Source organism: Notothenia rossii, assembly GCF_949606895.1.
Source record: "Notothenia rossii genome assembly, chromosome: 5".
NCBI classification, from domain to species: domain Eukaryota; kingdom Metazoa; phylum Chordata; class Actinopteri; order Perciformes; family Nototheniidae; genus Notothenia; species Notothenia rossii.
The window spans coordinates 2,592,472-2,608,168 of record NC_136903.1 but is presented as its reverse complement, the minus strand read 5'-3'; the positions used below and the strand labels follow the sequence as shown (position 1 = coordinate 2,608,168).

The following is a 15,697-nucleotide window of genomic DNA, read 5'->3' as shown; positions in this document are numbered from 1 at the left end:
TTACTTTACTAGTTAGTTCAATCAACAGAGCAGTACAAAGAATAATGGAAATGTAATTACACACAGTTATGTTAATGGAAATATTATTTAGTCTTTGCAACCATTTACATGCACTAAAACCTATAGAATACACTAGAGGAGAGGGAAAACCCCAAAAAGCATGATAGGGCCTCTTTAAGACACATGTCCTTTTCTTATGATCACTTCTCAATTCAACAACTTATATTCATTACACGCTTAAGGAAATTAGGTTTTGAATTTGATGGATGTAGAAATTAATAGCGTTGGTGGAGCAGTCTCTCTTTTTAAATGAATCTCTTCTTGGAAATATATATCAGTGATGCAAATTAGTCGCTTTTCGGCGCCTCCCGCTTTTTAACGTTGATTTGGGTGACTTGTGTAATTCGTGGAGAACCGAAGAGTTTTCGTTTTGGGGGGGGGTGGGGGGGTCCGTCAGTCCGTCCGTCTGACTGACGGACAACTTCAAATGAGAAGAAGAAATCTAGATCGCAAAATAATTAAACAAGCGAGTGCCTCTTTTTCCTGGCCAAGGACAGGTTCCATGAACACAACACGAGCAAAACGTGTCGTCACGTGGTTATGTCTCGTCTGAAAGGAGTGTTGTGCCGCTCCAGCTCTTCAAATATTGCAGTACCCATAAGGAGCCATACACATGCCGCAGTGTTTGCGAGGCTGTGTCTTTAGTTGTAAGCACAGTGGCGATATGTTGTTATTAGCATCTGGTTAGCTAGCTATGCTAACGAATTTAAAGAGCTTTTCTACAACCAGGTGGAAGAGAGCTCTCCTGAGAGGCTCAAATAACCTCAGCTCAGTGAGGTTAAGGCACACCTTGATATGATCATTATAATTATTAATGAGACATTAGAGACTAAATGAAAAACAGGTATAAAATACTATATGACAGTAACAAAAAAGTTGTTAAAAATAACAAGAATAGAGTTTAAAAGGGGAGTGATTTGTAAAATATCCCAAAAGAAAAATCTGCTTCTGTTATGCCCCTAATATGGGGAAAATATAAGACAAAGGAAACAGAGACGATGTTAGCTTGCTTCAAGTCTTATGTATTATGCCCGCCAACAACATGGTACACATAGCACGCTGTATAATACAGAACATGGATTCTTGATATAAAACAACAACTAACAATGCGCGTACTGCAAACATACATCCAATTTAACACACAAGATGTCACTTTTTAAATGCACAGTACAAACATACATATCCAAATTAACACCCAAACTCCCCTTCTTGGAGCTAAACTACACTATCATAGCTAGCTGCGCTAGCATAGCTAACGGCGCTCGCAAAGCTAGCATACACAGCTACAACAATTACAGAACCTAGAGAAACCCTCCAAAAATACCTCTAACAACTATCACTATTCACATTAATATTATACACAGTCAGTCTACATATATAACGTTTCTCACGGATGAACTCACCTAATATGGGGAAAATATAAGACAAAGGAAACAGAGACGATGTTAGCTTGCTTCAAGTCTTATGTATTATGCACCCGCGGCAAGCAACACGCGCCCTCTGCTGGACAGACCCGGAAGGTCATCAACCATGACTTATATCTATTACACACTCCCCTTCAAAACAGATGTCGTCCCGACATTCTAATCCACAATATTATGCCTACATGTCAGCAACATCTATAACATTTATTAAACACATACCACGCTCACTGTTCAGTCTGGCAAAAGTGCACACACTCAATTTACACATTTAAGCCCTTGGCTTAGTAGAAAGTCCATCATTGTATGACAAAAATATGTTCACAAGCTCTCCGTTTGTTTTTGTTTTTTACAGTCCCTGAATGTATGTTGTGTGTGTGAGTGCTCTACTTCTTGCTGCATATGTGGCCAGAAGAAACGGTCTCGAATATGCATTATTTCAGGCTAAACATGTTTAGTACATTTACCTATAAAGTGCAATGTTACAGTCTGGAACTCTTTTCATACATTTGATTTTGACCTCCTTTGTCACACATAGTTTCAACATAGTCCGTTGCTACCTTGTTAACAGTTCTGCCTGTGCAGCATGTCCAAGTGAACTACACTCCTTTAAAACAGGTGAGTGAGATATGATTGACTGTAACAGTGTCATGTAATGATATATTGTGTGAAAACACAGCCCATAAATGTATCTCATGTCAACAATCACTTTGAATGTGACCTCTGCCGTCCATTTTCCTTTTTATGTGTTCTTTGAGTGTAATGTATGTGCATTTACTCAGTTCAATGGTGTGCAATGTCACTACCCTCATATCCATAGTACTGCTGAAAGTGGTATGGCGGTACAGTGTGTGTCCATGGCACCTTTAAGTTTGTATGCAGAGGTGGTGCTTTTATGTTGTAGCAGGCTGGTGAGCCAAGCCTATCATATGTGAAGACCTTTGGTCGTCTGCATTGTCGTCGATGCCCTTGAAGCTCCTTACTACTGGGGTCACTTTGAGCAGGTGATGGGACAGCATTCTCCACAGGTAGATCCTCAACGTAGCTGTTTTCAACGTAGCTGTCATTCTCCACAGGTAGATCCTCAACGTAGCTGTCCTCCCCCTCCGGCAAGTACCCAACTTCGTGTGCCATTTCTTGTTCTTTCTCTGGCTCAGCTGACAGGTTTTCCTCAGAGTGTATGCATTCAAGCTCCACAGGTGTACTAGTGCACGCAGGATTCACTGTCTCAGGTGGGCATGGATTTGATTGCTGCTTAAGTGGTGCTAGATAATACTCATCATCCTCTTCCTCCTCCCCTGTTTGCTCCGCTTCCTCATTTCTCTCCACACTCTTTCTCTTTGCACGTGGCTGTACTTGAGTTTCCAGCGGCAGGTTGTCAGATGGGAGGAGAAGATTACGATGTAAAACCCTTGATCTCCCTGTCCCTCTCTCAGGTCTGAGTTCATAAACAGGGATATCTTGACTCACTTGACGCACAACTGTGTGAATAGCATCTTCCCAGTGATTTCTCAGTTTGCCAGGACCACCGCGAGGTGTCATGTTCCTGATTAATACACGATCACCAGGCTGTAATACTGAGCTTCTCACCTTACTGCCATAATGTGTCTTGCTTCTCATAGCAGCTTTGTGAGCATTTTCTCTTGTGATCTCGTATGCCTCCTCCAGGCCCTGCCTCCACTTTTCCATGTAACGATGATGATTACTGTCCCCTTGCTCCACGGTCAAGTCGAACAGCATATCAACTGGCAACCGTGGAGAGCGTCCGTACAACAGGTTGAAGGGTGAGAAACCTGTTACATCACTACGAGTACAGTTGTAGGAGTAAATCAGTTTATTTAGTGAGTCTTTCCAGTTAGTCTTTTGTCTCTCTGTGAGGGTCTTTAACATCTGGAGTAATGTTCGGTTAAACCGCTCGACCTGTCCGTTTCCTTGTGGGTGGTAGGGAGTGGTTCTCGACCCAGCAACTCCACTTTACTTTTTCAATTGTGTGAACAATTGGTTTTCAAATTCACCACCCTGATCATGGTGTATTCTTGTCGGAAAGCCGAATCTCAGCACATAGTCGTTAAAGATTTTTTCTGCAACTGTTTTTCCTGATTTGGAAGTCGTGGCGTAGGCCTGGGCAAAACGTGTAAAGTGGTCAACAATTACAAGAATATATTCATAACCACCCTTACATTTTTCAAGGTGCAAGAAATCAATTGAGACAAGCTCAAACGGTTGAGTGGTGACAATGTTCGTCAGTGGCGCTCTTGTCTGACGGCTTGGTTTCTTGTGCTTGAGGCACACACATCTCCTCATGACATAATCTTTGATTTCTCGTTGCATGTAGGGCCAGTAAAACCGGTCCCGTACCAAAGATGTAGTCCTGTCTGCACCTTGATGGCCCATTTCATCATGGAGCTCCTTTAATACTGTACTTTTGTGCTTTTCTGGAAGCACAAGCTGTGTTCTGTTTGAAGTTTTCCTGTACAACACTCCACTCTCATTCATCTCCAACTTGTCCCACTCTCTTAGCAGACATAAGATTTGTGAACTGAGTTGTTTGAGTTCTGAGCCTGATGGCTTCTTTTCTGCCAGCTTGTACTGAATCACTGCTCCAACATTGGGATCATTTCTTTGGTCATGTTTGATCTGTCCTATTGTCAATGGAATGATGGATGCGTCTACAGTTAATGCTGCACAACTTAATGAGACACCCATGGACCATGACACACTGGATTCATCCTGGTTCTCCACTGCTTGTGTAGCTGCTCCAATCACATCATATGACATTTCCTCTGTACACTCATCCATGAATACTTCCACGTCCAAAGGCATTCTGGACAGACTGTCAGCATCAATGTTTTCCTTACCAGGACGGTATTTAATTATGAAATGGAAGTCTGCCAGTTCTGCTACCCATCGACAACCTGTTGCATTCAGTTTGGCAGTGGACAGTACATATGTAAGTGGGTTATTGTCACTGTAGACGGTGAAGAATGGTGCATAGTATAGGTAATCACGGAATTTTTCTGTGATTGCCCATTTGAGGGCAAGAAACTCTAATTTGCCTGAGTGTAGATTGTAATTTTTCTCTGCTGTTGTTAAAGTACGTGAACCATAAGCAATCACACGAAGCTTTCCATTTTGCTTTTGGTACAATACTGCCCCCAATCCCTGGTTGGAAGCATCGGTATGGAGGACAAATGGCTGTGAAAACTCTGGGAAACCTAGAACAGGAGGCTGCGAGAGACAGTCTATCAACTGTTCCAATATTAACTGATGCATGTCAGTCCATTTGATGGGTGTGTTGGATGAAACTCCTCTACTGTTTCTTTTTGTTTTCGTTTTTTTCAGCATTTCAGTTTCTGTAGGTGCTTTAAGCAGGTCATACAAGGGACAGGCAATACGTGAAAAATCTTTGATATACTGCCTGTAATAACTTAATAGTCCCATTATTGCTCTTAACTCACCGATAGTTCCTGGGTGTTTGTTTTTCAGGGCCGTTACTGCAGCAGTATCGGCAGGGTCCACTCTATTTCCCTCAGCAGACACAATTCTTCCAAGGTAACGTACTTGTGTTTTAAACAGGTCACACTTTCTGGGCTTTAGTTTTATCCCATGCTCCCTCAGCCGTTGCAGCACCCTTCTGACAGCATTGATATGATCCTCAAATGTCCTGCTAAACACAAGAACATCATCAAGATATGGCACACATATTTCATCCCTTAAGCCAGGGGTGTCCAAAGTACGGCCCGCGGGCCAACTGCGGCCCGGGATCCATTTTTTATTGGCCCGCAGCAAATTATAAAAATAGAATAGAATGTGGCCCACACATGAAACTTGCACTTGACTGTATTGTAGTTCTTAGTTTGACCAGTAGGTGGAGCTACTCACTAGCTGCAGTCCTAATGCAGCTTCTCCACAAAAAAAAGTTTCAAATAAAAAAAATCCGCGACGACAAAATGGCAGAACCAAAGAAACGCAAGATAGCAAGTGAATGCAGAAAATTTCAAACACAGTGGGAAAATGAATATTTCTTCAAAGAAGTCAGGGGGAAATGTGTCTGTTTGATTTGCAATGAAACGGTTGCAGTGATGAAAGAGTACAATGTACGACGACACTACGAAACCAAGCATCCGACCTTCACGTCCTACACTGCTGCTGAGCGAGAGGAGAAAGTCAAGCAAATGGTAGCTAACCTGCAGGCTCAACAACAGTACTTTTACCGTGCTAACAAAACACAAGAAAATGCTACAATAGCTAGCTATGAGGTAGCTCAACTCATAGCGCGCCACGGGAAAGCTTTCTCAGACGGTGACTTCGTTAAACAGTGCCTCATTAAAGTCGCTGGAATAATGTGCCCGGAAAAGATGCAGGAATTCAACAACGTGAGCATGTCCAGAAACACAATTGTGCGGCGAATCGAAGACTTGTCAGCTAACATACAAAATCAAGTGTCACATAAAGCTTGTGCTTTTGATTTTTACTCGATTGCATGTGATGAAAGCACAGATGCCACAGACACCGCACAACTGTTAATTTTTTTGCGGGGAGTTGACGATAACTTTTGCATTACGGAGGAGCTGCTTGATCTTCGGAGTCTAAAGGGCACAACAACGGGTAAGGACATTTTTGAAGCCGCGTCAGGTGCAATTAACAAGATGCAACTTAAATGGGACAAGCTGTGTGGAGTTGCAACGGACGGGGCTCCCGCTATGACAGGCGAGCGCAAAGGAATGGCATCTATGGTGTGCGCCAAGGTGCGAGAGAGTGGAGGCGAGGCTGTAAAATTGCACTGTATCATCCACCAAGAAGCTCTCTGTGCCAAGACAGTCCAGCTTGGCGATTTGATGACCACAGTTGTGAAAACTGTCAACATAATTCGAGCACGAGGGCTCTACCACAGAGAATTTCAAGCTTTCCTATCTGATGTCGATGCTGAATACGGGGACGTACTCTATCATTGTGATGTGCGCTGGCTTAGTCGCGGCTCCGTGCTGAAGCGGTTTTATTCCCTGAGATCAGAAATTGACCAGTTTTTGAAAGAGAAGGACCGACCTCTTCATGAACTGAGTGATCCTCTATGGTTGGCAGACCTGGCCTTTCTAGTTGATCTTACTGGTCATCTTAACTCACTGAACAAGAGCCTACAAGGCAAAGACCAGCTTGTACCACAACTTTATGCACACATGAAAGCATTCTGTGCGAAGCTTCGTCTTTTTGAAACACAACTACGCAACTTCAACCTTGCGCACTTCCCTACGCTGTCCGAAATCAAATGTGCTCATCCAAAGGCCGACCTCTCTGCTAAAAAGGGGAAATATGTGTCTGTGATCACAACTCTTATGACAGAATTCAATCAGCGCTTCCAAGATTTTTCTGTCATTGAGAAAGAAATCAAGCTGTTCTCAACTCCCTTCCTGATGGATGCAGAAGAAGTGGAAGAGAGTCTGCAATTAGAACTCATCGAAATGCAGTGTGATGATTCTCTGAAGAATCAACATCAGCTCCTCTCCCTACCCGACTTCTACCAGAGCTTGGAAAAGGCCAAGTTTCCTCTGATGCGACGCCACGCAAAAAGAATGACGAGTCTGTTTGGCACAACATACATATGCGAGCAAACATTTTCTCTGTTAACTCTGAACAAAAGCAGATTGAGAACCAAAATGACCGACAGCCATCTCTGTGATGTCCTTCGCATCTCAACCACCAAACTTACTCCTGACCTTTCAGCCATCCTTCAGTCCAGAGCGCAGCATCACTGCTCCCATTAAGTGCAACGCTGTTCCCATTGTAGGTGAGTTAAAATATATTACACAGTATTCATGTGTTCAAAAGCCCAATTACTTAATAAATTCAGTCAATTAAAGTTGATAACATTTTTCTAAAAAACATTAGCTGATGTGTTAACAACCGCAATAAATTATTTGCATAACTAGGTTAAATAAAGCCTACCCTTTCCCTTGTCCTGTTATTTTTCCCTCTTTATACAGGGCTGTGAAGGGGGTCCCCATCCTGACAAAGAAGCAATCTGAGGCTGCAGTTTTGAGAATGAGCTGCCAACCCTTTTTGTAAAAAGAATTAAAACCCATACATAGAAAGATGTGATGTATAAAGTTTTTTCTTTAAGTATAATAAATTATCAAGAATGATTTACCTACATTTGATTGATTGATTTTTATTACTGTTAATACACTAGAGGTGAGGCGATATACCTTAACTTTAGTGAGTGGCCCAACCTTTCGCATATTTTTCTGTATGTGGCCCTCAGTGAAAAAAGTTTGGACACCCCTGCCTTAAGCCCTCCAAGCACTCTTCCATGCAGCGCTGGAATGCTGCAGGGGCATTCATGAGTCCAAACGGGATTCGTACCCACTCATAAAGGCCCCAGGGGGTCACAAAGGCTGTTAGGTGTCTACTGTCTTTGGCCATGAAACCCTGGTGCAGGGCTTGACATTAAGGCTTGTCCGATTGTCCGGGACAAGTAAAAAAAATGGTCGGACAAGCATAATACAGTTTAACTTGTCCGAACGGACAAGTGCATTTTTGGGGGGGGGGGGGAAATCACCCAAACGAAATAGTAACGTTATTCCATCTGAAGTGCCTGTCTCGCAGTGTCGCAATCTCCGTACCTGTACGTCAATATTATGACTGCAGTGATTGGTAGAAATATTTGACCCGCGGGAAATTGGTGTGAACACGAACCCGCGAGTGCCTGCTTGCGCGGCTGGTGTGTATGCGCTGTCACGCTCGCGACTCATCTATCCTCGATATCCAGTCAGTGAGTAATGAGTTCAAGATGTCCTGGCTGCAGGCGCCAAAAGCAAACCAAGCCCCAGGAAAGCGACCTAGGCGAGATCCTGAAAAATCGGCTGCCTCCAAATTAGATTATGAAACAAAACGCAAAAGAAACTTCCTTCCATCATGGACCGAGAAGTTTCCTTGGCTCCGGTACACCGAAGAAGCAGGAGAAGAGCATATCATGTACTGTTCAACCTGCCGCAGTTTGCCCGACATTGCAGACACGTAAGTGACAACTTTTATTTTTGCTAACGTTAGATAATTGACTATTTATCTGATGTGTGAAGATGATGAGATTCGAAATAAACTGAACTGTGTAGTCTAGCTAGTTATCCTGACTGACGTTCACAGTTGACAAACGTTGTGTAAAATGCTATATAACATTATCTAGATAACGTAAGCTATTTAATGTGTTCTATGATATTATTGATGTCGACGTTATTATTAGGTGGTCGTTTGTTGTGTTATTGGAGTGGACAGAGGAAGGAGTGGTTATGTTGATGATCAGATATCAAGTCTTTCGTGATTTGATTTGACTATAGTGTAAAACGTATAGGCAGACTATTCCTAACGTTCTCACAAGCTAACGGTCACGACTCGAGACATTAATAACTGTGCTAGAGCAAGCTGCTGCTATGCAAAAATGGTTATCGTTGTGTGTAAAACATTAGATCATCAATCCGACTGACGCTGGAAATGATTGGCCGTTTGTGTAGCCAATGAAATTCAGATAATAATGACTGTAACGGATCCCCGTATTATTATCCCCGTATTATAGTCCAGTAGGGTGTGTTCAATTATGTTAATTCATTTCCATTTTTCAAATCCAGGTCCTCGTCCTTGTTTAAAGGAACCGGGTCATTCCGATATGACACCTTGTCAACTCATGCTCTAAGTAAGCGACACCAGCTTACTGAAGCTGCAGACAGAGCCAGACAGAGGGGACCTGATGCTCCACTGCCACCTGTCCTCACAGGGCTCCACAGGATGGAGGAGACAATGTTGGTTAAAATGACCAACATAATGCATGCTGCTTATTATGTAGCCAGAACAGAACAGCCCTTCACCCACTTCACAACCCTACATGGGTTAATAAACAGGACGGGAGGACAACTTCCCAACTGCTATGCGTCCAACAAGGCTTGTGAACGGTATGATATTCACAAAATGTTCATTTATAGGCAGTCAAAAAGAACAAGCAAAGATGCATTATTTCAGTGTTTTTCGTCTTGCTTTGATTCTGACTTTCCAAAACAACACCATAACAATTTGTATTGCTGTCTCTCCCCCATCAGGTTTGTTGTTATTATTTATGAAATGGAGCTGGAGAAACTACTGCAGAAGCTGAAATTGGCTAAATACTTCTCAGTTATGATTGATGGAGCCACCGATACAGCCACCCTAGAGAACGAGTTGGTGTACGTTCGATACATGGACACGGAGGGTCCCATCAATTCATATTTGAAAATTGAGGACGTTAAGCATGCAAATGCAGCTGGTGTGCTGGAAGCTGTTTATGCAGGTGAGAAATGTTTTTTTATCAAACCTTTTTTACGGTACTGTAGCATATAAGTTCATTATTGCTTCTGTATTGGGAGTTATTGCTTCTGTGTTCTCTATGCTGATGTCTTTTCTTTTGTTCAGCTTTTAGTGTGGCTGGCTTGGTGGATTGGAGGGAGCGTCTGGTGGGCTTTGGGAGTGATGGTGCAGCAGTCAATGTTGGATGCAGGACAGGTGTTGCTACTCGCCTCAAAGAGCAAGTCCCGCATCTCATACCCATCCATTGCATCGCTCATCGTCTGGAGTTGGGCGTGGTCATTGCGATCAAAGAAAACCCCAAGATGCAACAGCTTCAGGCGACCCTATGCAGCATCTATGAGCAGTACCATTATGCTCCAAAAGCACTTCGTGAGCTCCGGATGATTGCGGAGGCCATGGAGGAGAAGGTACTGAAGCCCACCACGCTACATGGGGCCCGCTGGGTGCCCTATGTTCACCGTGCAGCCAAGGTAGATGCAGTGGTTACATGTGCAGTATTGTGGCATATTTAATATTATAGATTTTATTTATTTAATTGTTTTCACAAACCGTGTTGTCAGTATAACTTTAAAACTATATATATATATATATATTTTTAACCATTTCAGGTATTGTGTGATAGCTTTCCTGTGATCCTGGCACACTTTGAGGACATGGCAAGCCTCGAACGTCGGCCCAAACCATCGGCTGCTGTGACAGGAAGGGCCAAGAAGGTGTCCAGCTATTTGAAGGACTACGGCAGTGTCCTCTTCCTCCACTTCCTCTGTGATGTCCTTGACCACCTTGCCACCCTTTCCAAGGTTTTTCAAAAGGATAGTGTGACAGTGTGTGAGGCGGTGGAGAGCCAGGAGAGGTGTTTCTGGAACCTGTCCTCCCTTAAGACCAGAATGGGGCTGTACATGGAGACCTTTGTGGAGCAGAGCAATGGATCCGGATGCTACAAGGGTGTCCAACTGAACAGGGCTTCTTCCTCCACGCTTGAGCCACAAAGGGCAGCAGTGATAGGTATGACACCTTTTAAATAAAAAAAAAAATATATATATATATAGTGTCTGGTGTATTAAAAGGTGTCAAAGTCAGTGTAGTGATTGTGCATTTATTCTCATACAGATGCAGTCATCAGTCACTTGGATGAGCGTCTGAAGGACTTGCATCAAGACAGCATAGTAGCTAAGTTCAGGGCACTAGATCCCTCTTGCTGGCCCAAGTATGACCACACTGATGCTGTGGCAAGAGAGACCTTCACTCAGCATGGTCAGGAAGAAATGAAGAGCCTATCTGGATTTTACAAGGAGCTCTTGGCCAAGGCAGGGATTACACCAGAGGAGGTTATAGCCGAGTATGCCCAGTATAAGAGCTTCGCTCTCAGGCGGTCAGCTGTTCCAATGAGGGACATTTTTCTCAGTGTCCTGCAATCAGGTGTGTGTCAGTATAATGTTAAGTGTGTATTTTAAAAGTTACCAAAAAAAAGCAGAAAGTAGAATTTCTTGAAGGAAATTAATTCATATATTTTTGTCTCATTGTATTCCCAGAGGAGAGGAGAGCCATGTTCCGCTGCTTATGTCATCTGATGGAGATCTATATGGTTCTCCCGGTCTCCACTGCAGTGTGCGAACGTGGCTTCTCTACAATGAAGCGAGTCAAGACCGACTGGAGGTCAAGCCTTACCACCGCTCAACTCCAGAGGCTCATGTTCATCTCCATCCAAGGTCCCGCTCTGGAAGACTTTGATGCAGCCTCAGCTGCCCAGCGATGGTGGACATCAAGCCTGCGCAGGCGTAGACCAGGGTTTAACCCCTGGTCGTCAAGAGAGAGGGGAGATGAGGAGGATGAGCTGGTGTTGATGGGGAGTGAAGATGAGCTGGAGGAGTGATCAATCAGTATTATGGCACAAGACTTATTTTCAACACAGGGCAGCAGCGTGAGCACTTTGCCCGGCTCCGGACTGCATTTTTTGCCGTGCAACCAATACATTTTTGAAGAACGTTTATTTTTCATTTCGTTTTGTAAACTCATTTGGAGGCAGCCGAAATTTGCCGCCTTTCAATCGTTCTGAATGAATGGCAGCGGAAGGCCATTTTGGAATTATTGCGGTACACACATTACAAAATACACAAATTTTCCATGGGATTTTTATAGACTTTGGACCTGTATGATTAAGTTTTCAGGCTATGGAACCGTTATGTTTTCCAGCTCCTACCTCTCAGAACACAAAAGTAAGGAGCAACTATTTTATTTCAGTGTGTTCAAACCTGTTTCTCTTTTACATTAGCACTCAAAGTGATATTTTTAAACATAAATGTTTAACATGATTACATAGCATGATATTTTTTATAAGCACCCAAAGTGATTTTTCTTTATTGTGTAAGAAACTTCAGAATGTTACCTTTCAAAAGAGACCATCTTATGCATGTGCTATAAGTATAAAGTATTATAAATAGCTAATTACTTTGGGTATGCAATCGAATGGCGTTTTATGCCAGACTGTTTATGTTATAAAATGTGCCTGATTAAGTTATTAAATCATATTAATTGTCCAAATCTCTTGTCGGTTTTATTCATTTTTTTTAATAGGCTTTTATTTTCACAAGTAAATTTCGGACAAGTGGGTTTAGCCTTCGGACAAGTAAAATGGCTGAGCCACTTGTCCGAAGGACAAGTGGCTCAAAAAGTTAATGTCAAGCCCTGCTGGTGGTATGCCTTACCCTGGTCCAGCAGTGAAAAGAGTGTGTTTCCTCCCAGGTTATCCATAATGTCCTGTACTCTGGGGATGGGATGGCGATCTGAGTGGGTTTTCCTGTTGAGCTCCCTGTAGTCAATACATAAACGTAGAGTTCCGTCCTTTTTTCTTACGCAGACGATTGGAGAGGAGTAGGAAGACATGGACTTTTCAACCCACCCTTGTGCTATCAAGTCCAGTAAGTAATCTTTCATCTCCTTGTATAAGGGTTTTGGAACAGAGCGGTAGGCTCTTGACACTGGCTCAGCATCTTGTAGTGAAATCTTCATTTGCAAGTTTTCCACACAGCCTATGTCGTCATCAGACTTGGAAAATGAGTCTGATTCTTCTCTTAGCATCTGACTGACTATTTGTCTCTGGTGTTCATCAAGGTGAGTCAAATCCACAGGAGGATCCCACTGCTCATGCACAGGGGGGCTTTCACTGGAGATCTGGGCGTTGACATGGTGGATTGATGCAGCAGGTTTTTGGTCTATTTTAAATATGTTTGCAGGATAAACTGATCTGACTGACTGTACAGTTCCAATAATAGTTCTTGCTGCCATCGTAATGTCATGATTTGTTGTGTTTTGCACACTAACAATACTTCTTGGGACTGTATCTGCCTTCACGGACACACGAGTATCACAAAACTCTAATCCTTCAGGCCATTGTGGGTTCTCATTTGGCTCAAAAACCAGAGTTTTATCCTCTTTGAAAAATGGAGCCTGTACTCGACACTCGAGTTGAATGGAGTTACGTTTAGGCACACTAACTCTCTCATTTGCTGTTCTTACGTTATAGTCACATGTCTGTCCTACACTCACAGCATTAATAAAGGCTTTTGCTTTGTTTTTTCGAAGATGAGGAAAGGCAATTTTTACTGCCTGTACAAGCTTCTCTTTATCCCCATGTCTTTTCTGGCCTGGCTGACTGGCTATCACAAGGTGCTCAATGACATTAAAGCCAATAATGGGGCACTGCTGTTGGTTACCTTTTAGCACTAGCATGGGTATTAGCAACTCGGTATCACTTGCAGTAAGTTTAAAGGACACTTCAAGCCAACCAACATATGGCATTTCTGTACCATTGGCCGCTTCAATTTGTAAAGAGTCTATAGGGTCAATTAGCTCTGCTACATCTCTTAGCGGTACATCAGTTAGATGGCTTTCTTTCCATACCTCATCTATAGCACAAATTTGTGAGCCTGTATCCCAGAGGGCCTGAGTTTTCTGTTCGTGTAGGAAACACCTGATGAGGCACTTTTTCCCTACTAACTCCCTCACAGTAGCTGTTTTTTCTTTTGCAATATTTTGTTTGTGCTTGGATTTGTCATGTGACTGTCGCTTTCTTAATACCTGAACATGTGTATGTCTTACAATGCCTTTTGTGTGCAGGCCAATGGTTCTCCTGACATGCTTTAGAACAATACAGTGTAATTTTGCAAGTTGAACAGTATTGTAGTTCCCTACTCTTTTTCTCTTCATTGCAATTTGCACAAGATTGGGACTTATCTGTGTGGCCGGTTGCTGCATGTCCCATGGGAGCAACCCCTCTTAGTTTAAAGGGCTCCGCCTAGTGGGTCCCTCTACCCTCTGTGCCTTACAACCTGCTCTGAAATGTTCACTGCTTCCACACCTAAAGCAATGCTGACAGTACTCTTCGCCTGCATGAGTACAGGAAACACACCTAGGTCGGGGGCGTGGTGCTGGGTAGTATCGCTGCGGTGCATACCCTTGTTGAAACTGAGCCGTTTCTCTTACTCGTGCCGGGTGGAATGCCGGTCGGTACTCCTGCACTGCTGCTGGTGGCTGCTGGTGGTACACGCTGTTGGCATTGAATTCAGCCCTATAGGGAGAGGGTTGTTGGGGTGAAAACACAGGATAAGGGGCGGAAATATTAGCTGGTTCTCTGCTTGGTGAGGGATGCTGTGGGGGTGCAGATGTGGCCGTTTGGATCGTTTCTCTGATTTGGGAGACCTCAGCTCTCAGGGCTTGCAACAGCACCATGTCAGAGCGCATTCCTTTGATTTCTGACAGCAGATCAGTGGGCAGAGTAACTGTGTTTTGCTGGCTGGTGCTTTTCATTTCCACCGGAACTTCAGTGGACTTGACTGTATTCACATTCGTTACTCGTGATGGGGCAGCAAGTTTCTTTTTATCCTGTCTCTCTTTTTCATTGGTGTACGCAATGTTCACTTTCTCCAGCAGCAGCTCATCCGAAGTACTTATCTGCATGAGGAGAGGCTGCAGGTCACTTTTAATATTGTCATTCTGTAGACCAGTCAGGACAGTATGCATGAAGAGACTCTGGACTAGTGCTGGGTCATATTTTAGGTTTGACTCGGCTTCTTGAGAAGCAAACAGGATTTTCTGTCTCATGTCCATAGTTCTAATCAGGAAGTTTTGAGGCGTTTCTTTACTACTCTGAACCTCAGAGGTGAGTTGTTTGTATAACTCTGTGGCACCTTTCTCCTGGTAATGAGACCGGAGAATTCGGCGAAAGGCAGGCAGTGTAAGGTTTTCCTTCCCTTCAAGGTAACTCCGTAACTGCAGGCCTGGTGTGATGGCACGGATTACAGCATCAATGATCTCTGACTCTGGGTAGCCCTTACTAAAGCCATTTTCAATTTGTCTGGCCAGACTAGAAAATGTGAGCCTATCCTTTTGTCCTGGCTCGCCTATTTGGCCTGCGATCTTAAGATCTTTGCGCCACATAGAACTACTGGGGAGTACTTGGGCCAGATTTCTTTCTGGGGGGCTGAACCCGGCAGGGTGGTTCATGCTTGTGTTCATTAGGTCATGCATTGCATTTTCTTTTTCTTGTAATGACAACCTTAGTGCCTCTACCTCCTTCTGGAGATCTTCCCTTTTGACACTGTCATGTACATTTGTTGTAATTTTGGCTTTGTCTATGATATCCTGCACATTAAGAAGTTCGGACATGCCTTCATCCTCTAGCTCGGCCATTTCTTCACGTTCATTATGCTCTGTGACATGAGAAATTAATTGACTGCGAGATTTACCAGTCACATGCACATTATCCGGTCCTGAAATCTCCAGTTCATTGCACACTTTAATCAGTTGTTCTACAGTCAGTGTATACAATGCACCTGTAATGTCCAGCTGCAGCTTCTCCAATTCAGCCTCCATTGTATCAGAGAAGTGGG

The 15,697-nt window shown here is 43.4% G+C and overlaps 2 protein-coding genes across 4 annotated transcripts; both read left to right on the top strand.

Moving 5' to 3' along the window:
- Positions 1–5,205: 5,205 nt before the first annotated feature.
- Positions 5,206–7,755, top strand: LOC307040118 (general transcription factor II-I repeat domain-containing protein 2-like). Of its 2 annotated transcripts, none has more exons than XM_079682686.1 (2): positions 5,206–7,262; positions 7,463–7,755. In XM_079682686.1, the coding sequence occupies exon 1, from the start codon at positions 5,303–5,305 to the stop codon at positions 7,241–7,243; it is 1,941 nt and encodes a 646-aa protein (XP_079538812.1). In that variant the 5' UTR covers positions 5,206–5,302; the 3' UTR covers positions 7,244–7,262; positions 7,463–7,755. The 2 variants fall into 2 exon arrangements, with proteins under 2 accessions (XP_079538812.1, XP_079538811.1); XM_079682685.1 differs by having other exon boundaries at positions 5,206–7,266.
- Positions 7,756–7,907: 152 nt separating this feature from the next.
- On the top strand, positions 7,908–12,350 carry LOC307040117 (zinc finger protein 862-like). 2 transcript variants are annotated; one of them, XM_079682684.1, is made up of 6 exons: positions 7,908–9,421; positions 9,566–9,792; positions 9,915–10,279; positions 10,418–10,814; positions 10,920–11,228; positions 11,342–12,350. In XM_079682684.1, exons 1-6 carry the CDS (start codon positions 9,258–9,260, stop codon positions 11,680–11,682), a joined length of 1,803 nt encoding a protein of 600 aa, XP_079538810.1. In that variant the 5' UTR covers positions 7,908–9,257; the 3' UTR covers positions 11,683–12,350. The 2 variants fall into 2 exon arrangements, with proteins under 2 accessions (XP_079538810.1, XP_079538809.1); XM_079682683.1 differs by having other exon boundaries at positions 7,908–9,792.
- Positions 12,351–15,697: the final 3,347 nt, after the last annotated feature.

What these genes read in the sequence shown, in the direction of transcription:
- LOC307040118 (XM_079682686.1), top strand. Translation starts at nt 5,303, where the DNA reads ATGAAACTTGCACTTGACTGTATTGTAGTTCTTAGTTTGACCAGTAGG.
- LOC307040117 (XM_079682683.1), top strand. Translation starts at nt 9,258, where the DNA reads ATGGAGGAGACAATGTTGGTTAAAATGACCAACATAATGCATGCTGCT. An exon ending in GCTGGAAGCTGTTTATGCAG is followed by an intron (nt 9,793 to 9,914) that starts GTGAGAAATGTT and finishes TCTTTTGTTCAG; the next exon opens with CTTTTAGTGTGGCTGGCTTG. An exon ending in ATGTTCACCGTGCAGCCAAG is followed by an intron (nt 10,280 to 10,417) that starts GTAGATGCAGTG and finishes TAACCATTTCAG; the next exon opens with GTATTGTGTGATAGCTTTCC.